The 20,032-nt window shown below is 44.6% G+C and overlaps 1 protein-coding gene across 6 annotated transcripts in view; it reads left to right on the top strand.

Annotated features, from left to right (window-relative positions):
* CLUH (CLUH binding protein of NUMT mRNA) overlaps positions 1 to 20,032 on the top strand; it is a 440,989-nt gene that overhangs the window by 330,921 nt on the left and 90,036 nt on the right. For all 6 annotated transcript variants that reach the window (XM_086954526.1, XM_086954524.1, XM_086954527.1 and 3 more), the window contains exons 17-19: positions 6,505 to 6,589; positions 7,711 to 7,864; positions 19,321 to 19,460. In XM_086954526.1, the coding sequence (XP_086810652.1) occupies positions 6,505 to 6,589; positions 7,711 to 7,864; positions 19,321 to 19,460 (379 nt within the window). The remainder of the gene's footprint in view (positions 1 to 6,504; positions 6,590 to 7,710; positions 7,865 to 19,320; positions 19,461 to 20,032) is intronic.

Here is a 20,032-nt window from a genome sequence, read left to right as displayed (position 1 = left end):
TTCTTTACTTCATTCCCCCCCCCTCCTTTTTTTCCCTTATGTGGTAGAGATTATTGTAGGGGTATATCGTTTAACCCCGTTCTGGTAAAGATGAGGTATATTATGGCTATTTATTCTATCCTCTGGCTCCTAGGACAACAGGATGTAGAGATATCCGAGTCAGGTTAGCCATTTAGCATATATCTCTTTGTGTATTTATGTATATATGTATATATTTATTGGTGTATTGGCTCTTCTGATCGTCATGCCGATTCAAGCTTCACTCCTATAGGGACAGACTGATAACTAAAGGACTTATGCCGATCCACGGCTAGATGTTGTTATAACATATAATTAGTATAATAGTCATGTGCTTAGTGTCATTGACACTGACGAAGGCTGACGCCGAAACGCGTTTGTTGTTGATCTTTCATTAAAAGACCGCTGTGATTTTCACCACCCCGGAGTGCTGTTGTTCCTTTTGAGGGAAGGGACTTTGAGAGAGAGAGAGAGAGAGAGAGAGAGAGAGAGATATATATATATATTAGGAAACAGGTTACTTATCTGTAACTACAGTTATCCAGTATTGGTATCTTTCATAGATTCACATGCAAACCAACCCTCCTCCCCGAAGAGGCACCTCTAGGATACAGTACTACCTACCCTTGTGCTGGAAAATGTGAGCGACTCCGCCTCTCTGAAGGTTCTAGAGGGTGCTGGTTGGCTGAGTTTTCACTTTGGTCCTGTTTGTAAAAGGAGACTAATAAGCTATAGAATATATGGTTGCTACCATAATAGCCTATGAAAAGGTACTAATTTTTACCTACTACTTTGTTATTTATGTACTGTGGGACTCCAACTACGATGACGGGGAATGATCTGGCATGTGAATCTATGAAAGATGCCAATACTGGATAACTGTAAGTAACCTGTTTCTTTGTTTCCCATGTCCTCTCTATGGCTTCCCTGGCACTTCCAATATCTAACAATGAACTTAGATACTCTAGGGGCATATCTGCTCATGCAGATATGCCCTCACCTCTGGTATTGTGCACCCTGCCTTAGGGCTGGTAGACATGCTAGAGGGGGATGACTTACCTATGCCTTAGGCAGTGCTAGTTGGCATGGCACACAGTTAGTGTGCCATGTCGGCTTTGTCAGCACCAGGCTATGTATTTTACAATGGCACTCTGCATGGATTAGGTGAGGGGACCCTAGGGAAGCATCTTCATTTCATTGCCCTAGGTACCCACGTAACAATTACTGGAAACTTACAGGGGATCTGAAGGGCCAATTGGGAAATGTTTTAGGAAAGAAGCACTGGCACAGGGGACCTGTTTGACAGGTACCCTGTGCACTACAATCGAAAACCACATCAATGTCCAAGCAAAAAGTGGGGGTTAACCATGTCGAAAGAGGCACTTTCTCAAGCCATTCAACCGAAGATGTGATTCTCTCAGTTATGGAAGATATGAGGAAAGAAGCTGACAGTATTGCCACCCTGGAATTGGTACCACTTGACCCCTCTGCGGCATTCGACATTGCTGACCATGAGCTTTTGGTAGAGCGTGGTCTATGGGGCACAGCGCTTGACTGGGTAGTCTCCTTTCTAAAGGACCGCTCTCAGTCAGTCCGTTTATCTCATTTTGGCTCTCTCAAGGTCCAACCCAATTGCGGTGTCCCCCAGGGATCTTCTCTGTCCCCCCCTCCCCACCCCCATGTTTATTTGTATATACTTCCCCTGGTGCACTCCCTGAAACAAATGAAGGTGAGAATCGACAACTATACAGAAGAAATTAAACTACTTTTTATCTATAATTCGCCAGCTTCCAAACATGAACTTCAAAACACAATGCTATTCATCTGTGATTGGATGAATAGTAATAAACTTGAATTAATCTCAGATAAGACGGAGAATGTTTTAACTAGCAAACACGCATGACCCATGGAACTTCACATTCTGGCCATTTGCAATGCCTCCCCTCCCACCCCAGCCCCCACCACTCATCCGCTCCAGCCTAAGAACTCAGTAAAGAGTCTCAGAGTTCTTGTTGATAAAAACCTGTCTATGAAGCATCAAGTAGGGGCAGTGATCTCGTCCTGCTTTCTGCGCTTCGGAAATTCAGAAAAATTGGCAATTTTTTTACCTCCAAATCTCTTAACCAGGTCATACTTGAATTAGTCATCTCGCGGATAGACTATGCTAATTCACTTTACATAGGTCTCCCTGAAAGCCTCACTCGGAGGTTACAACTGGTACAGAATCAGGCAGCCAGATTCATTTACAGACCACTTAGGAGGTGCCCCATCATCCCCCTGATGAGGAAACTACACTGGCTGCCAGTAAAACAGCGAATGGCTTTTAAAAAGGGATGAATCATCTTTAAATCTATCTATGGTAACAGTGCAGAGTTTCTCTCTTCCCGTATCCTATGGTACACTCCTACTTTTAACTTGAGGTACACCTACCTGAATTTTCTCTCTATTTCCTCCTTCAAGAAGAAGAGAATCGGTGGGTTCATATTCTCCATACTGGCCCCCGCTTCTGGAACTCTCTTCCATCTGATATTAGATTGACCTCATCCTACTCTAAATTTAGACTGCTCCTGAAGATATGGGTTTTCATACAAGTGAGTGAACAATGTGCAGTTGGTTATGTTCCTGAAGTTAGCGCCAACAAACCAATTGGTGTATGCGTGCTCTATAAATACTTAACATCAGTTGGAAGTCTCAGGTTAAACTTAAAAAGCAATTAAAAGCTAAACAGGCTTAAAAACACTAAATAACAGTGTTACCTTGTTCGCCCAATCAGCTCATTACAATATAGCCAAAGTCTTGCCAGTGAGGAGAGAGTGCTCTGACCTTCTTCCCTCCCAAAGGCCATTACAACTCTGATTTCTATCTCATGTTCTGCGGAAATGGAGTGCCAGGGCTTTGCCCTCTCTCTTCAGAAAGATAAATCTGCAATTCACTTCAGAAATCCTTTTTTAAACCTTTTCTTTGGTGGGTGGTGCATGTAATGGGGGTGTTGATGTGTGCATATTTTTACTCATCCCCCTGATGATCCTCTAATGAGCTTCATATATTGCCTTCACCCAGATAACCTATTTAAGGATTGTAAGATCTGCAGGAAATGTTTGGCAAAAACTCTCAGTGATGTAGAGGAAGGCTTCAGAAGTGCTTACAAAAATCTAAGGCCGCGTACACCTGCCATGGGAATGTCAGTCGAGAGCATCACATGGCAATACAACGTATGTGCTTCAGTGCCACCATCAGCCATCAACAAAAAAGAAGAAACAACCGCCAAGAAGTATCCCGTTGATGATCCTCAGTACCTGTAGGACTCCATCGAAGGTGGATCCTAGTGCTGGGAAAGGTGCACATCTATCAACAGTACTGCCACAAGACACGTCCCTAAGAAAACTCCACTGCAGCCACTTTCAAAGCTGCTAGAAACAGAGCGTGTGGAATACTGACCCAACTGATCGATTTGGGGCACTTTACAAGCCTGGTCAGCTCAAAGTGAAATGTGAGGACATGGAGGACGAGGAAGGTTACTCTGTTTTATAACTCAGACCCACAATAGTACCACTCTTATTAGTTGTGATTCAGGGAAGAGAATTAATTGACAACAGATAAACTACTCTGATCTTTATGAAAGGAACCTTGAGGAATACAATACCCCACCAACTGTACTAGTGCCAGTTGATCTTGTTAAAATCCTTCTTTGCCCATTTCCGACTGAGCCCCCAGCATTGCACTGCCCTCCACCAACCCCCCAGGATATCATCCTCCACTACTAGAACTATTTCAACCCCTGCCAGAACCTCTACAGCCAGCTAATAACCTGTGCCTACCGCTCTGAGGCTTGGATTCATAGTTCACTCACGCATACATCACCAGAGCCTATGTATACTTTGGATGATGATGATGAACAAAACAAAAGAGAGAGACACACCTCAGCACACCAAGGGGGCAGGGACAAGACAGAACAGCAATAGAATTCCCAGAGGATAGAAATACAAACTTAAAGTGTAGACTGTGTAAAAATCAAAAACTAAATATATATATATATATATATATATATATATATATATATATATATATATATATATATATATATATATATATATATATATATATATATATATATATATTAAATCATCACATATTATTCATAGTACATACAAGATGGACATAATCAAAACTAAAATACATACAATTAAAAAATGTAAATACATGTATATTCTCCTTCAACACTTACCATCACACATTATCAAATATTGAATCCACGTACATTTTTTAGATTTCAACAGTTGTAACAAGAAATGTGCAAATTATACTCGTCAGTGCAATTTGGTCGACCTCATTTATAAAGACCACATTCTTCAGGACAATTAGAATTATATCTATGGATCCAACGGTTTGTAGCTTTCACAATTATGCCTGTTAACATGGTACCTCCAAGGCCACTCCAGCCCGCTAGCACAAAGGCAGATGAACACAAAGCAGAGCATGCAGCAGTAGCTGGTGAGGTAACATCTCACCAAGTAGGAACTCGCACCATCTGTCACGGTCCTTATGAAGTTCCGCACACCGCTCTTCAAACCAGAGTGGTTTATTAATGATCTAAACATGAATTCTTGCCTCAATTAAAACGCGCAGTTCCTCATAGAGGTAGTATATCTCAACATCACTCTGACACGCAGTGACCAAAAGGCCATTTGGTTAGAGGGTGTCCTTTGAGAATTCTGCTGTGTGGATCTCCCGCTGTTAGCAGGCAGATTGTATGTCAATACATGAAGGATATCTGCTCTCTGGCCGTGTATAAATGCCTTAAGTTCTGTCTGAGCGAAACAAAAGAATTAAGAGTCTGATCAGTTCCTGTTATTGTTCTCTAATCAGAAGAAAGGATACCATTTATCAAAACAGGGAGTCTTGATCAAAAATCACCTCCTGTCACACAAAAAGGCATTGTCTGCTGATAAAGACAGTCAAGCCACCTTCTACGGGAGTATGGCTGCACCAGCTGCCCTCTACGCAGGATTCTCTGTGTTTGACATCTGCCGATCAGCTACATGGAAGAATTGTCATACCATCACACGCCCCTCAACATTGTTTGGATGCCATTGCACTCATAAATTCACATGTGGGACAAGCAGTTTGCCACAATCTTTTCAAATAAAGTGGAGGCATTTTATTCCTATCCCACCATCTGCATTGCTATGGTATTATATGATACTGCTTGCCATACTGATTCACACGTGTGAATCTATGAAAGATATAGTGCTAGAGAAGAAAAAAAGCTTCTTACATGTAACTGAAAACTTTCACCATTGGTGTCTTTTATAGATTCACATGCTGGCATTCCTCTGTCCAGATAGTGCCTCATCTTTCAATAACTTATGCTTTTCATACTTGTGCTATAAATATGATGTAGCCTCTGAATGTGATAAATCATGGTACTCTCTCATCATCTGGACGTCAGGTCTTTTGTTTTGAGGTGATTGGATTACTAAAGGTGATTGAAGTAGTGTGGCTCACTGGTTAGAGGCGGCATACCCGAGAGCAGAGGACGGCCCGGGACCAGGGTTCGATTCCCGACGCGGCAGGTTTCTGGACCAGGGTCAGCGGACTCGATAATTCTCTCGCCTCGGTGCCCACTCTGATCAGCGATCACACTCGGCAACTCTGGGCATTAGCTTGCCTCATCTTCACTAACGGCCCCACCAGACCGCCGGGGATGCCTGGTCTCACCCTGGAGATACCCATTAAGGGACCATCTCTCAGGGAAGCCAGGAAGGGTTTCGCAGCGGTCGAAGCGCGGAGATACTCCTCCGGGAGTCGATCCTAGCGCTATATAAACCTGCAATTAAAGTGACACTGGTTTGGAGCCTTTCAAGCCTGTTATGCTCTTATGCTGATTATGTAAAGTTACTGTGGGACTTGCAACTGGTTGACTGATTCCAACATGTAAATTACAAAAAATACCTAAGCTTAAAAGCTGTAGCTACAAGTACCTTTTGTCTTTTGCATGAAATTTCAAGGTCCTATCTATTGAGATTATATTGGAAGAGCGTAAATAGCTCCTGCATATGCCCCCTTTCTGGTGTTCTTTCCCAGTCCTGATATTATCCTCTGACAGTTCAATTGTCTTGATTATGTCAACTGACACACTTTAAGTTCAGTTTAAACATTAGGTAACACCTAAACCAGCACTTCAAATAGATACTATTTAAATTAATCTCGTTCCCAAATTAATGCCTAACGGAGAATCGTCATTGCAGTGACACGAGTGGCAGCAGGCTACATAATTTGGCTAAGCACAAAGCTAGATTCCACATCAATTACATCCCTTTTGACAAACAAGATAAAATGGAGATAAAAGAAGTTCTTACTTCTAAGTCGTGGGGATAGATGAAAGCTGCTAAGTGGCATTTATTGATAATAGTAATACTTGTATTATATTTTTGGTTTATTTAGTCTTCAGTCACCTGTATAAGAATGCAAATTGTTTTTTTGCAGCGAGAGCGCCGAACAAGCAGTGGAGACATATCATCTTCTCAAAATCACCCTCCTAAGAGAGATATCCATTAAAACGGGAATCCAGGTAATAGCGGCATACATTAATTTACCATGCTATAATGACCATTTCTTTTGTGTCCTAATTCGATTATCCGTTGGTGATTCCAATGGACTAGTGGTTTACAAACTGAAGCTAGTTAAGGCAGAGTCATATACGTGCAAAAGTTAAATGAATCATTTAGTCCTGGTGTACCCGCGCTGTGTTTGCATCCACTGACTGAGCTTTCCTCTCCCATCTTGTGCCATTGGTCGCCTATTTTATACTGAAGATGGACTCTTTCCCTTTTTAATACTACTTCATTCCATTGCGTTCTTCTCCCTGCACACCCTTTCTTTTACCCCTGGTGAAATGCAGCATTTCCAAGAGCTAGGATTTAAAGTGGCCCAGAGTGATCGGTCTGTATGCATTTAATCTTGGCTCAGTGGCTAGTTCCTTTCCCATTACTCGCTTAGTCGCCTGTCCAAACTCCAACCTTTTCATAGATGATGGTCATCTTCACACCTTACACTTGACATGAATAGGCACATCTTCTGCTTCCCCTATGCTCATACGAGTTGTCAGTTGCGCTCTGATCCATTGGATAAATCCCTCCTCCTTAACCTAGTGAGGGTCTTTTTAGATAATTTGCTGGAGACATTATTTGTATGTTCACCATTTTATATGGATTCGTAATTAAACAGTATTGAGTAACTATTGTGCAATTTTTAACCCTGTCTTGACTTGCAGCTGATAATTTAGAAACCTGTATATAGAAAAACCACAACCAAAGATCTTGACAGTTATGACATTATGGTCTGTACTGTGTCTTTAGAAAATCGAGTTTTTGGCTCTGATTAGCAAATATTGCCAAGGACTGGCCGGTGTTTCACATTGTCATCAATGCAAAGGCATGTGCCTTGCAAATGCTCAAATTCACCATTTAGATTGCTTGAGTGGGCGGAGCAGAAAACCTCTTGCATGCAAACCCTGCAGCCCTGAAGCTTAGGAGATATTGTACAATTGCTGTCAGCAAGCTGATGGGAAGTAATGAAATCCTGTATTTCTAACCATGGAAATTTCCGTCCTGTGATACATATCTACTCAATTAGTTTAACACCTGTGAAAAATGCAGTAGTTTGTGCTGATTTGGTTTGCTTCCCCTGCAGATCCTTCTGAAAGAATATAACTTTGAGAGCCGGCACAAGCCCACTTTTACAGAGGAGGACATTCTGAATATTTTCCCTGTTGTGAAACATGTCAACCCTAAAGCGTCGGATGCATTCCACTTCTTCCAGAGTGGCCAAGCTAAAGTACAACAAGGTATTAAGTCCTTCTGCCCCACCTTGCTCCTGTTACTTAGCAGCTGCCTGGTTTAACAATACCTACCATTCTACACTTCAGTTAAGGCATGTCATCCATGGTGTAATGTTGCACACATCCAGCCTTACTTTTTCATATTGTGCTAAAACAAAAAATAGTTATTGTTGGTATTTAGTAATAAGAGAGTGGTTGAAAGAGGATAAGACACTAGTATGCTTGAAGGAAAGTGAAGTTATGTGCACATGACCTAAAACTACTAATTTGTTGGTAGAATTTAATGTGCTGAGGCAACAGTCGTCCAAGTGCCTTTTGCAAGTAATGTGTTGGAGATGTGTGTATATTTTATTTATGCTTGGTTAGTTTTAAAGTTACTGAAATTAATATGTATTCCTAAATCTCTGTTCATATAGCTCATAGGTGTAAGAGTTTCACTAATTGTCTATAAATTCCGATGATTGCGACTCAAAATCTATGTGAAGTCTAGAATATTGGTAAAGATGAAACAACATACAACTGTGATATTGAAAATTTCAGTAGGAGTATGAACATCTTGAAATAAATTGTGTCTTACAATACGGCATTTCTGAAATACGTTCCTACAAAATCTGTCTTCCTGCACATAAACCTGGTGCCGCTCTGCCAAGTGTTGCTTCACTTAGATATTTCGTATTCTGACGTATTGGTTATCAGTCAAAACGTTGTTGCCTCTTTTGTAGTCACTGGAAGCTATGTCGAGTCCTTGAATAGCTTTACCGCTCTGCAGTTTGTTATTGTTGATATGTATTTTGCATTATCATCTTGGAGGGTAACCTGGCACTGAGCAGGTGTGAGCCCAGCCAAACCTAGGGCCTAGTGGGACTTCTGGAACGCTATGTCTTCAGCTTTTTGCAGAATTCAAGAAGCGATGAGGACACTTTGTGTATTGGCAGGTTGTTCCATGTTTTCGGACTGAAAAAGGAGAATGCGCGGCTGCCTAATCCCGTTTTCCACATGCGTGGAATGTGTGTGTATAGGAGTCCAGATGAGCGGAGGTGTCTGAAAGATTTATGAATGCAAACGCAATTGTTGAGGTATGATGGGCCAGTGTTATGCAGTGCCTTGAAAGTGTGGGTCCGGAATTTGAACTGTGTTGGTTTTCCATGGGCAGCCAGTGGAGCTCCTTCAGGTGCGGTGCGATGTAACACCCCTATCCAATATGATCTACCCACAAACAGTGCGAACCACAATCAAATACATTAACTAAGTATATGACCAAGCCATGAAAGCTTCAATTCTCCAGTATTAGGGGTGTCTTTCATAGATTCACATGCCTGAATCATTCCCCGTCGTCGGAGTAGGAGTCTCACGGTACATAAAAAAGCAATAAAATGCCATAAAATATATAGCATATTACAGAAATACCAAACCAGGAAGTAAGTAGCCCCAGCTACAGTAGAAACAACTTCCACTTTCGTGACTATCTAGGTCATTATGTGTTAGTCCAAATTTCAGCCAATCAGGCGACAGCACCCACCAGAATGTTCTCCCCAGAGGCTCAGGCTCTCAGATTTTCTACTGCACGTTGTGTGAAGGGAGTCTCCCTGAGCTCTGCTCAGTTTTTTCTTCTATATCTCTAAATTCTTCAACTTTCCCAGATGTCTTCATCTAAATCCCTGTTTAGAGCCTGTGACTCTTGTGGGAAGTCAAGACTTTTCAAGGAGGACCCCCACAAGAAGTGTTTGTATTGTCTTTATCCGGATCATGTGGTGAAGGAGTGCAAGATCTGCCGGACTTTCCCCTCCAAGACCATCAAGGATAGAGAAGGGCGCCTTCTATTGTGGCTCAATAGACTAAGGAACAAGGATGACCCTATCTCTGAGGTAGGAAGTTTGTGTTCCGGCTCTTCATTTCTATCAACTAAGAGGAAGGCTGAAACTGATGTTTCATCTCTGAGGGCGAAGGGGGTTAAGAAGTCTAAATCTTCCCTGGATGCTCCTGGGCCTAGTTCTTCAAGTAAAGTTATCCCACTTTCCAAAGGGGATTCTACGCCTTCTAAGAAGTCTGGGACTAAGGCAGTGCCTAAGAAATCTTCTAAATCTGTGCCTCCTCAATTGCCATTATTGACAATTTCAACGTCAAGGAAGGACTGTGTTTCTTCTCATGTGGCCACTTCTACCACCTGCACTATGACTTTCTCCTCACCGAAGCCTACACTTGTCATGTCTTCAGCTTCTTCGCCCACACTGGTTCATGTCCAGATTAGGCCTATCTCGTCGTCGGCAGTTGCCCCGACGACGATGGCCAAGGTGCCGCCGGCGATTTTGTCCTCTTCATCTAAGAAATTGCCATCGTCGACGAAAACAAAACCACCGTCGACGGCCCCGGCGACGGCACTACAGTCGACGGCCTCGACGACGACACCACCGTCGACGGCCTCGTCGACGAGAAGATCATCGTCGACAGCGAAGCCACCTTCGACGACGTCACTACCGTCGACGGCCTCAACGACGAAACCACTGTCGACGGCCTCGACGACGAAGATACCGTCGACGGCCTCGACGACGAGGCTACCGTCGACGGCCTCGACGACGAAACCACCGTCGACGGCCTCGACGACGACACTACCGTCGACGGCCTCGACGACGACACCACTGTCGACGGCCTCGACGACGACACCACCGTCGACGACCTCGTCGACGAAAAGATCATCGTCGACGGCAAGGCACTCGTCGACAAAGCTACTGTCTACGACCCCGTCGACGACGATTCCGTCGGCGGGACAGCACTGTCAACAGCATACAGGCGTCCCGTTCACGCCGCCTCTTTCAAGCTGCACTACTTTGCAGGTTTGGTCCGCACAAACAGCAGGGATTCCATTGCCATCTCCTGCGACCACGGCTACTTTATTGAAAAAGAGAGCTACTGTGGACTCTATTTCTACTACCATCGTGGTGCCTGACAAGCTCTTGGATTCCGATGAAGAAGAATACTATGAGGGCGAAAACTTTGGGCCAGCTAGGAGTCCATCCGAACTCCATATTAAAGTTCAGGAGGATGTTGAGGATGACATGGAGGACGTTCAGCCTGCTCCGCGTGCTGAAGGACCTGACACTGATAGGCAACTGCCTGAGGAGCTATTCCGCAACTTACAGTACATGCTCAGTGACTATTATAGACGTTTCCCGCCTTCTGAGTCAGGTGACTCAGTGATGTCTACACCTTTGCCGCAGGGAAGGCCTTCCCTCTCTCCGCGTACAAGACCAAGGGCTTCTAATGCGTTGGAGGACAGTCGCTCAACGTTGCATACGTCACCGATTTCATCTCCTCAGCCACGAGAAGAGGAGCTCTCGGAACAGGATGATCAGGAAGAAGGAGAGCTGAATGAAGCCTCTGAATCGTCGGAGTATGAGGATTACAATGCGAACACACCCTCTCCGGCGGAGCCTACTGCTTCTGAGTCACCACCCGTGGACATTGCCTCATTTCACAGGATCATGGAAAGAGCGACTAGGAGGTTTCTAATAACCATGGAAGCTAAGCATAAGCAAGAAGACTGCTTTTTGTATGATTTTAAATCTACCCCTCACAAGCAGAGTTGGACCATTCCAATTATAGATTTCATCTGGAAGGAGGGCCTTAAAATCATGGCCAAGCCGAATTCCTTACCAGCAGTGCTCCCTCGAGTAGATAAAAAATATAGGGCGCCTGCTACTTCTCCAGCATGCCTTGTCGGGCAAGCTAAAGCCGATTCTGTGGTGGCACAGGCAGCGCAGAAGAGATCTTCCAACCCTACGTCTCAGGTCTCTGTCCCTCCAGACAAGGATGGGAGACGCCTTGATTCCATTGGCAAGAAGGTTTCTACCATTGCAGCCACAACCGTCAGAGCAGTGGCGGTTTTACCGTGGGGGCGTTTGGGCGCCGCCCCCCCTGTTTTCTCGCCGTGCGAGAAGAAGGCAGAAACAAATGGTAGTTATTTATTTATAACTACCATTTGTTTCTGCCTGCCCTTCTCGCACGGCGAGAAATCAGTCACTGTCTCAGCAAACTTTCTCGAGCTCGAGCCTCAGGGCAGGGGGGAGTGGCTTGGGGGAGTGGCTTGCCCACTGTTGTGAATACGGACTGTTTGGACAGCCTGGGAGGCTGTCCAAACAGACAGTATTAGCAACAGTGGGCAAGCCGCTCCCCCAAGCCTCCTCCCACTCTCCGTTCTGCAGCATGCAGACCAAGAGGAATGACGTTTTTAGGGCAGCCGGCCGAACCAATCAGCGCCGGCTGCCATGGAGGGGAGGGAGGCTGCCTGCAGCCTCCAGTGACGACTCTGGTGACGACGAGGCATTAAAAAAAATCCAGGATGGCGCGCGGGAGTCTGCAGTCTCGGCCCTCGGGACAGGACTCGAGTCGAGAGCCAGAGCGGGAAGCCAAGCCAAGGTAAGTTTTTTTTTTTTTACATTTATTGCGGGCTGTGGCGGGCTGTATGGTATGCGCACTTAAAGCCAGCACTGCTTAAAGCTCCCTCCCCCGGTACGGATTTAATCCTGAATCCTCTGGACAGACGCAGGCCTGAGGCCTGGGTCGCTGTCTCTCGGCCCCTTCAAAGCGGCGCTGATTGCATAGTCAATTAGTCATAGACAGAGATCTGTGGGCTACAGAATCATTTCACACCCCATCAAGAGCCCGCTGAGAGGCTAAATAACTCATTACTGCCTCACGTCAGATCAGGCTGAATGACAACCTTTGGCCTCCCCTTGCTCGGGCAGCCGAGAGAATGGCGACCACCCAATTAGATGACAAGGGCTGCCGCCTTTGTCTTGAATACACCAAATAATTAACGAAATGATTAGTGTAGGCCTCGGCTCTCCGCCGCTCGTCTCCAGGGACCGGCGTGGTCTGGGACCTGGTCCTGAGGTGGTCATTCAAGAAAAGGCTGCAGCAGCACCTATTTATATACTCAGAACTCCTTTAAATATGGCGTGATATTATTATCGAAAACATACTTTTAATACTGAAATCCGTTTTACCAGATGGGTTGTATATTATTCACATGCTGTGTATTTTACATGGAAGCAGTAAAAAAAAAGGTTGATACGCCGATGTTTTCTTTTAATTGTGCTTTAAATACTGTAATAAGGAATGTAAAATATTGGTGTTTGACAATTTCTAAATATAAGCAAAAGTAAACGTTCTGTAATTTCAAATTGTGGCATTTGTTTTATATTACTGCAAAACCGCGGACGTCAAAACAATAATTGTATGCCTTGTACTAATAACAACATGCATATGGGTGGGGTTTTGCATCAGGTAGTCTTTATGTATGAATAAGCAGGACTTCCAAGGGGGTCATCATCAGTGCGGACTCCTGAAATGACTGTAGCCTTGTAGCTCCTCTGCTGGGCCTCACAGCCCCTCCCACCCCCAGCACACTGCAGGACTCTGCTTGAGAGTGTGGGTGCAGGGAGCGTTTAGTTCTGCTGCAGCCTGGGGTCTGTGTGCGATTATGGTGTGTGGTGATGATGGTGAATATTATGGCTGTGTGCAATTGCAGAGTGTGTTGCGTGCGTTTGAGTGCAGGGCAAGCAGTGCACAGGGTGAGTAATGAGAGCCCACTGGTTGAGGAGTAAGATTGTACGAGTGAATGGTGTGCTTATGTGAGCACAGAGTGAGTTGTGTGACTGTGTGAATGCACTGGATGAATGGCATGCCCTTGTGAGTGCAAGTTGAGCGGGATTCTTATATGAGTGTAGGATGAGTGGGGCAGTGTGTGCCTGTGATTGAAGGTGAGTAAAGCAATGTGTCTGTGTGGGTGCAGGCTGAGTGATGTGTCACACTGCATGAGTTAGATTTTGTGAGTTTATTTGTACCTTTTTTTTCAACCACTCCCCACTGTTTGATGAAAGGTTGCTCACATGCACTTTATACTCAACTCAAACCTTTCTGCCCCACCACTTTCAAAAAGCACCAGCCGCCACTGCGTCAGAGCCGCAAACTCCCTCGCCATTTTAGGGAGATATGATAGACAGATGTGGTCAGACATCTCACCGTACGTAAACAAGCTCCCCGAGCCTGATCGCACTGAGGCCAAGAAAATCCTTCAGGAAGGAGAGTGTGTCTCCTCGGAGATGATTGACGCTGCTGTGGACGTTGCTGCCACTGCCTTTCGACAGCTTGCGGGTGCAACTGTTTTAAGACGGCAGGGATGGTTACGAGCAACCTCCTTTAGGCAGGAGGTTCAAAACAGAATCATTGACATGCCTTTTGATGGAGAGTCACTATTCGGCAAGCATGTTGATGAGGCCCTGGAGGCAATAAAGAAAGACACGGAAACAGCGCGTTCACTGGGTACCCTTCAGTACCGGAAATCTTCCTTTCGTGGCACAAGAGGAAGGAGCAATTTCAATAATAGAGGAGGATACGCCCAACAACGCTCTTATTCCTCCACCCAGGGAAACCAAAGATTTCAGCCTTACCGGCAACAAACCTATGGACAGAAGAGAGGAAATTACTCTCAACCTCGAGGAAAATCTAATTATCGAGGAAGAGACAACAAGAAATGAGGAACGCATCCTGCCATCACTCTGTCCCAACCCGAACCAAATTGGAGGTCAAATATCCCAGCATTACTTAAATTGGTCCAAAATTACTACAGACAAATGGGTCCTGGATGTAGTGGCCAGAGGACACATTTTAGAATTCGTAAAAATCCCCCCAAATTGCCCCCCAAGAGGACCCGATCCAGCGCACCTCAAGGAACTATTCGTCCAGATCAACACCATGATCCGGAAAGGGGCAATCGAAAGAGTGCCTCATCATCAGAGGGGACGAGGCTTTTACTCAAGATTTTTCCTTGTTCGCAAGAAGTCAGGAGAGTGGCGCCCCATCCTCGACTTGCGAGCATTAAACAAGTTTCTGAAGAAACTCACATTCAGGATGCTAACACTTCAGGAGATCCTCCAATTTCTTTCGACGGGAGAGTTTTTGGCAACACTCGACCTTCAAGATGCATACTTCCACGTACCGATTTTCCCACGGCATCGGAAGTTTCTCAGGTTCAGAGTGGCTGGCAGGGACTTCCAGTTCAAGGTCCTCCCATTTGGCCTGCGTTCAGCCCCCAGAGTGTTTACGAAGATGCTGGCCCCAGTGGCGGCCCATCTTCGGTTGCAATCGATCCAAATTTATCCATACCTGGACGACTGCCTTATCAAGGCCAGTTCTTTCGACACAGCTCAAGATCACGTCCAAAAAACTTTGTCGGTAATGCAGAACCTAGGTTTCTCAATCAACTTCGAGAAGTCTCGCCTCACACCTACAACGAGAAAGGACTTCTTAGGAGCGACACTGGACACCAACCTTGCCCTAGTATTCATTTCAGAAGAAAGACAAGTCAAAATTCAAAGATTCGCGAGGACATTGTCACTAAGAAAGTTCGTTTCAGTACGCATATTCAAGTCATTCCTCGGAATGCTTTCTTCCTGCATTCTGCTCACTCCCAACTGCCGTCTTCGGATGAGACCCTTACAGGAGGAACTCAGCCGCCAATGGATCCAAGCCACAGGATCTTTCGAAGATATCCTCCACATTACACCTCGCATGCGACAAGCAATCGCATGGTGGACCCACCGATCCAACCTACAAGTGGGATGCTCCATGCTAACGGAAGTTCCCAGGTTCATAGTGACGACCGATGCATCCATGACAGGCTGGGGTGCACACCTCCAAGGCATGACGGTCAGCGGGAAGTGGAACCAGGTCCAAATGAAATGGCACATCAACCGGTTAGAGTTACACGCCATATTTTTAGCCCTGAAGTCCTTTCAAGCGACTCTGCAAGGTGCCACAGTCTTGATACGGACAGACAACACCACCTGCATGTATTATCTAAACAAACAGGGCGGGACCAGATCAGTCCGACTATCTCAACAAGCGCAAGAAATATGGAGTTGGGCCTTGACTCACGATATTCATCTGTCAGCGATCCACGTTCCGGGGATCGCAAATGTTTTGGCGGACTCTCTCAGCAGGTCCGGGGGCTGCACTCACGAGTGGGAACTCCATCTCCCATCTCTGCGTCGCATCTTTCAGATGTGGGGGCATCCGGACTTGGACTTGTTTGCAACCTTCCAGAACCGGAAATGCCCATTCTTTGCAAGCTGGGTTCCCCACAAGGACTCGTGCGGGGATGCCCTTTCGCTGAACTGGAATCAGATCTTCGCGTACGCCTTTCCACCGATACCTCTGATCCCGAAAGTTATCAGGAAAATGAAGAAACAGCCATGCCGGTTGATCCTGATTGCTCCTCGATGGCCCAGACAATACTGGTTCCCCGAACTACTCCTTCTCTCGGAATGCAACCCTGTTCCACTACCACGCATTCCGCAGCTTCTTTCCACCCAGCAAGGCAGGGTATACCATCCGGACCCGAACTCGCTGAAATTGTCAGCTTGGCTCCTCAACACATGGAATTTGCACACCTAAATATTCCACAAGATTGTCAGGAGGTGCTCGCAAAAGCCAGGGCTCCATCCACGATCAAGACATACAAACTTAAGTGGAAGAGGTTTTGTGCATGGTGCCAAGCTAATGACTTACATCCCATTCAAGCAACACCAGAACAGATCCTTCCTTTCTTTCTGCATCTAGCCAGACTGGGTTTGGCGCACTCGACTCTTAAGGTCTTCCTAGCAGCCATCTCTAGGTTTCGCCAAGATGGATCAAACTCTCTGTTCTCTGTACGGATCATCCAACAATTTTTCAAGGGCTTATTTCGCATGTTTCCGCCAATCCGGAAACCTCCTCCGGCATGGCATCTGAACATCGTCCTTTCCCAGCTCATGCGACACCCCTTTGAGCCGATTCATAAGGTGGACCTGAAATTTCTGACATGGAAGGTATCGTTGCTCCTGGCTTTGACATCTGCTAGGAGGGTCAGCGATATTCAGGCATTTACATCTAAGGCACCTTTTCTTCAATTCACCACGGACTCAGTGGTATTGCGCACTAATCCCACATACATGCCTAAAGTACCACTGGACTTTCACCTTAATGAACCCGTTGTCCTTAAAACATTCTTTCCTAACCCACAATCTACGGCTGAGAAAGCACTGCATTCTTTAGACATTAGAAGATGCCTTCGATTTTACCTCTCCAGAACTTCGGCCACCCGCAAGACAGACCAACTGTTCGTGGCCTATGGCCAGCAGCGCCGGGGTTGTGCTGTTTCAAAACAGACCATTGCTAGATGGGTTTCCTGTACGATTGGACTTTGTCACCAACAGGCCGGTAGGCCCTTGCAAACCTTGCCAAGAGCACATTCAACCAGGGCAGTTAGCTCTTCCACTGCCCTTTTTGCTGGTGTGCCGCTTCGACAGATCTGCAGAGCTGCCACGTGGTCTAGCAGGCACACCTTTACTAGACACTACTGTCTGGACTCGGCAGATGATGCAGATGCTTCAGTGGGGAGAGCAGTGCTTCGCAATCTTTTCAAATAAGGTGAGCCTCTGTTTCCACCTCCTCATTTCTGCTCTTAGACGTTTACTCAGAACATGTAATTACTGTTGTGCATGTCTCCTTTACTGTATACATAGATATATATTTGGTTATATGCATACATGATATTCTGACGTCTACGAGCGTTATAATGTGAGTACTGCTTACTATTCTGATTCAGGCATGTGAATCTATGAAAGACACCCCTAATACTGGAGAAGAACAATAGTTACTTACCTGTAAACAGGTGGTTCTCCAGTATTGGTGTCTTTCATAGATTCACATGCAACCCGCCCGCCTTCCCCCAGAGACTCTCTCTTATAGCATGGGACTTCACTCCTGTGCGGGAAAATCTGAGAGCCTGAGCCTCTGGGGAGAACATTCTGGTGGGTGCTGTCGCCTGATTGGCTGAAATTTGGACTAACACATAATGACCTAGATAGTCACGAAAGTGGAAGTTTTTTCTACTGTAGCTGGGGCTACTTACTTCCTGGTTTGGTATTTCTGTAATATGCTATATATTTTATGGCATTTTATTGCTTTTTTATGTACCGTGAGACTCCTACTCCGACGACGGGGAATGATTCAGGCATGTGAATCTATGAAAGACACCAATACTGGAGAACCACCTGTTTACAGGTAAGTAACTATTGTTCTTATCAATTACCCTTGAACTATATTGGGCGTTAAGATGCCAAAAACGCAACGGACCATTCATATAGTAGTAATCCTCTATTAAAATCCACATAATTATTTATTGTTCACTATTTGTGAATATTTTCTTGTATTTAGTATTCAGTTGTGTATTGTTAATTAGCATTACTTTGTATAAATCAGAAGTGCTCACGCCTTCCTTTTTCTAATACTCAATTATCCTGTAACGTCACTGTTGCAATACACTTGCTTCAGAAACAGTATTTTGAAGAAGTTAGAATAAGTGGTGTCTATATGGTAATTGTGTTTTGAGTTAATTGAAATAAAAAATTAAAAAGCCCTAAAAAGAGCCATTTAAATTCTCATTTTCTGATTTATTAAATGTTTTTCACATAGGATTTATAATTCCAATCAAATTTCATTGTGGTGTACTCCTTTAAATAAATAAGTGGATCAAGTAATGTACGAATGCTCTGAAGTAAATAGATTTGAGAAGGAACGAATTGGCTAGTTAGTATCCATAGCTCTGTTTGTCTTGCACCAAAATTAAAAATGTTGCTTTGAGAAAATTTAAACTGTCCCAGCACGAAAGAAAGCCACTTAAAGTTTGTCAGTACACTCATGAGTATACCAAATCCCAAAATATTGCTGAAAAGGTCATGATTTTTGTTTCTTTCCAAGTGCCCATACAGTCTAGATTCCCATGCAGTGTTAAGAAATCTAGGGTTTTCAAATGTGCTTGTCCCTTCTTCCCCTGCTGAATTCTCACAACCCCCAAGATGACATGTCCATTAAAGTGCAGATTTCTGGAATGGAATGCAAAGGTATACTTTAGAGTCTGTTAAGTTTTGCCCCTTAAGGTTTTTGCTTTTTTGGCATTTAAGGCATGCTACTACAGGCCGCCACTGTCCACCTGATTGCACTGTTGTGTCATGTATTCGGATATCATTTTCTGACGCGTATGAAGCATAGAAATAGATGCCCTTGAATCACTTTCAGAGAGAGGGCATCACGTCTCCTATTTAACCAAAATAGAGAGCCTATATTTTGCAACCTTGTTAGGGTGGATTGCCACAATCTTTGTAGACACTGACTGCTACGAAGGCAACAAGAGAGCAAGACTGGAAATAGAGCCCGGCAGTGATTTCGTATGTTGGATCCAGCAACGTACACAAACCAAAAGCTGTCTATGAACTGAGTAGTCTAAGCGCTGGAGCGGTAGAATCACATGATCTAAGCAGACTGAGGTCATCTTTGAAAAACATAAGTTTCTAGAGTTCGAGTGGGCGTAGTGCACAAGTTGAAATAACCAATTTCTGCATTGTCTCAACTGTTTGTTTTAGGTTTTCTGAAGGAAGGCTGCGAACTTATCAACGAAGCCTTAAACTTGTTCAACAATGTATACGGTGCTATGCACGTGGAAATCTGTGCATGTCTGCGGCTCCTTGCTCGCCTCAACTACATTATGGGAGACTATTCCGAGGTACTGCTGCATCCTGTTAATAACTGAAACCACAAGTATCTAAAATGACAAGTGTTAGTTTAAATGAACTGATGGTATTGATGGCATCTTGAAATCTAGATTGCTCGAGTGCTGTGAATGTACACAATACAACCATTTGGCAGCCTCTGGGCCTCAAACATGCGTGATGTTGGAATCTGATTGTTAAAGTCATTTTTGTACATAGTCCTTATCCAGTAGTGTTGCAGAAATGAAATTTTGTGCTCCTATTCTACCGTAATAGATGTAACCTTGGGGATATTTATTTACTTTATTTTCATTGTTTGCCTTAATAGGAAACTGGCTCTGTATAGGATATTGCCACTAGGTGATTATACCGCGTACAGAGTGTAGGGGTTCCCCAAAAGTGTTGCAGGGCTTAATGTAAAACCCAAAGTGCTCAATTAGCGGTAGTGTGGGCGTGCAGCCTTAGGCGTAACAAAAAGGAGTGTAAGGCATTTATTGCACAGCTGTGATCAATAATGGACACATGACTGAAGAAGGAGATCCAGACCAATTTTACAAAATAATACTTTGTTTGTACTTTATTTTAA

Source organism: Lissotriton vulgaris, chromosome 2_1 (genome assembly GCF_964263255.1).
Source record: "Lissotriton vulgaris chromosome 2_1, aLisVul1.2, whole genome shotgun sequence".
Lineage (NCBI taxonomy): Eukaryota > Metazoa > Chordata > Amphibia > Caudata > Salamandridae > Lissotriton > Lissotriton vulgaris.
The sequence above is the reverse complement of the archived record's forward strand: the minus strand, read 5'-3'. Positions and strand labels throughout refer to the sequence as shown.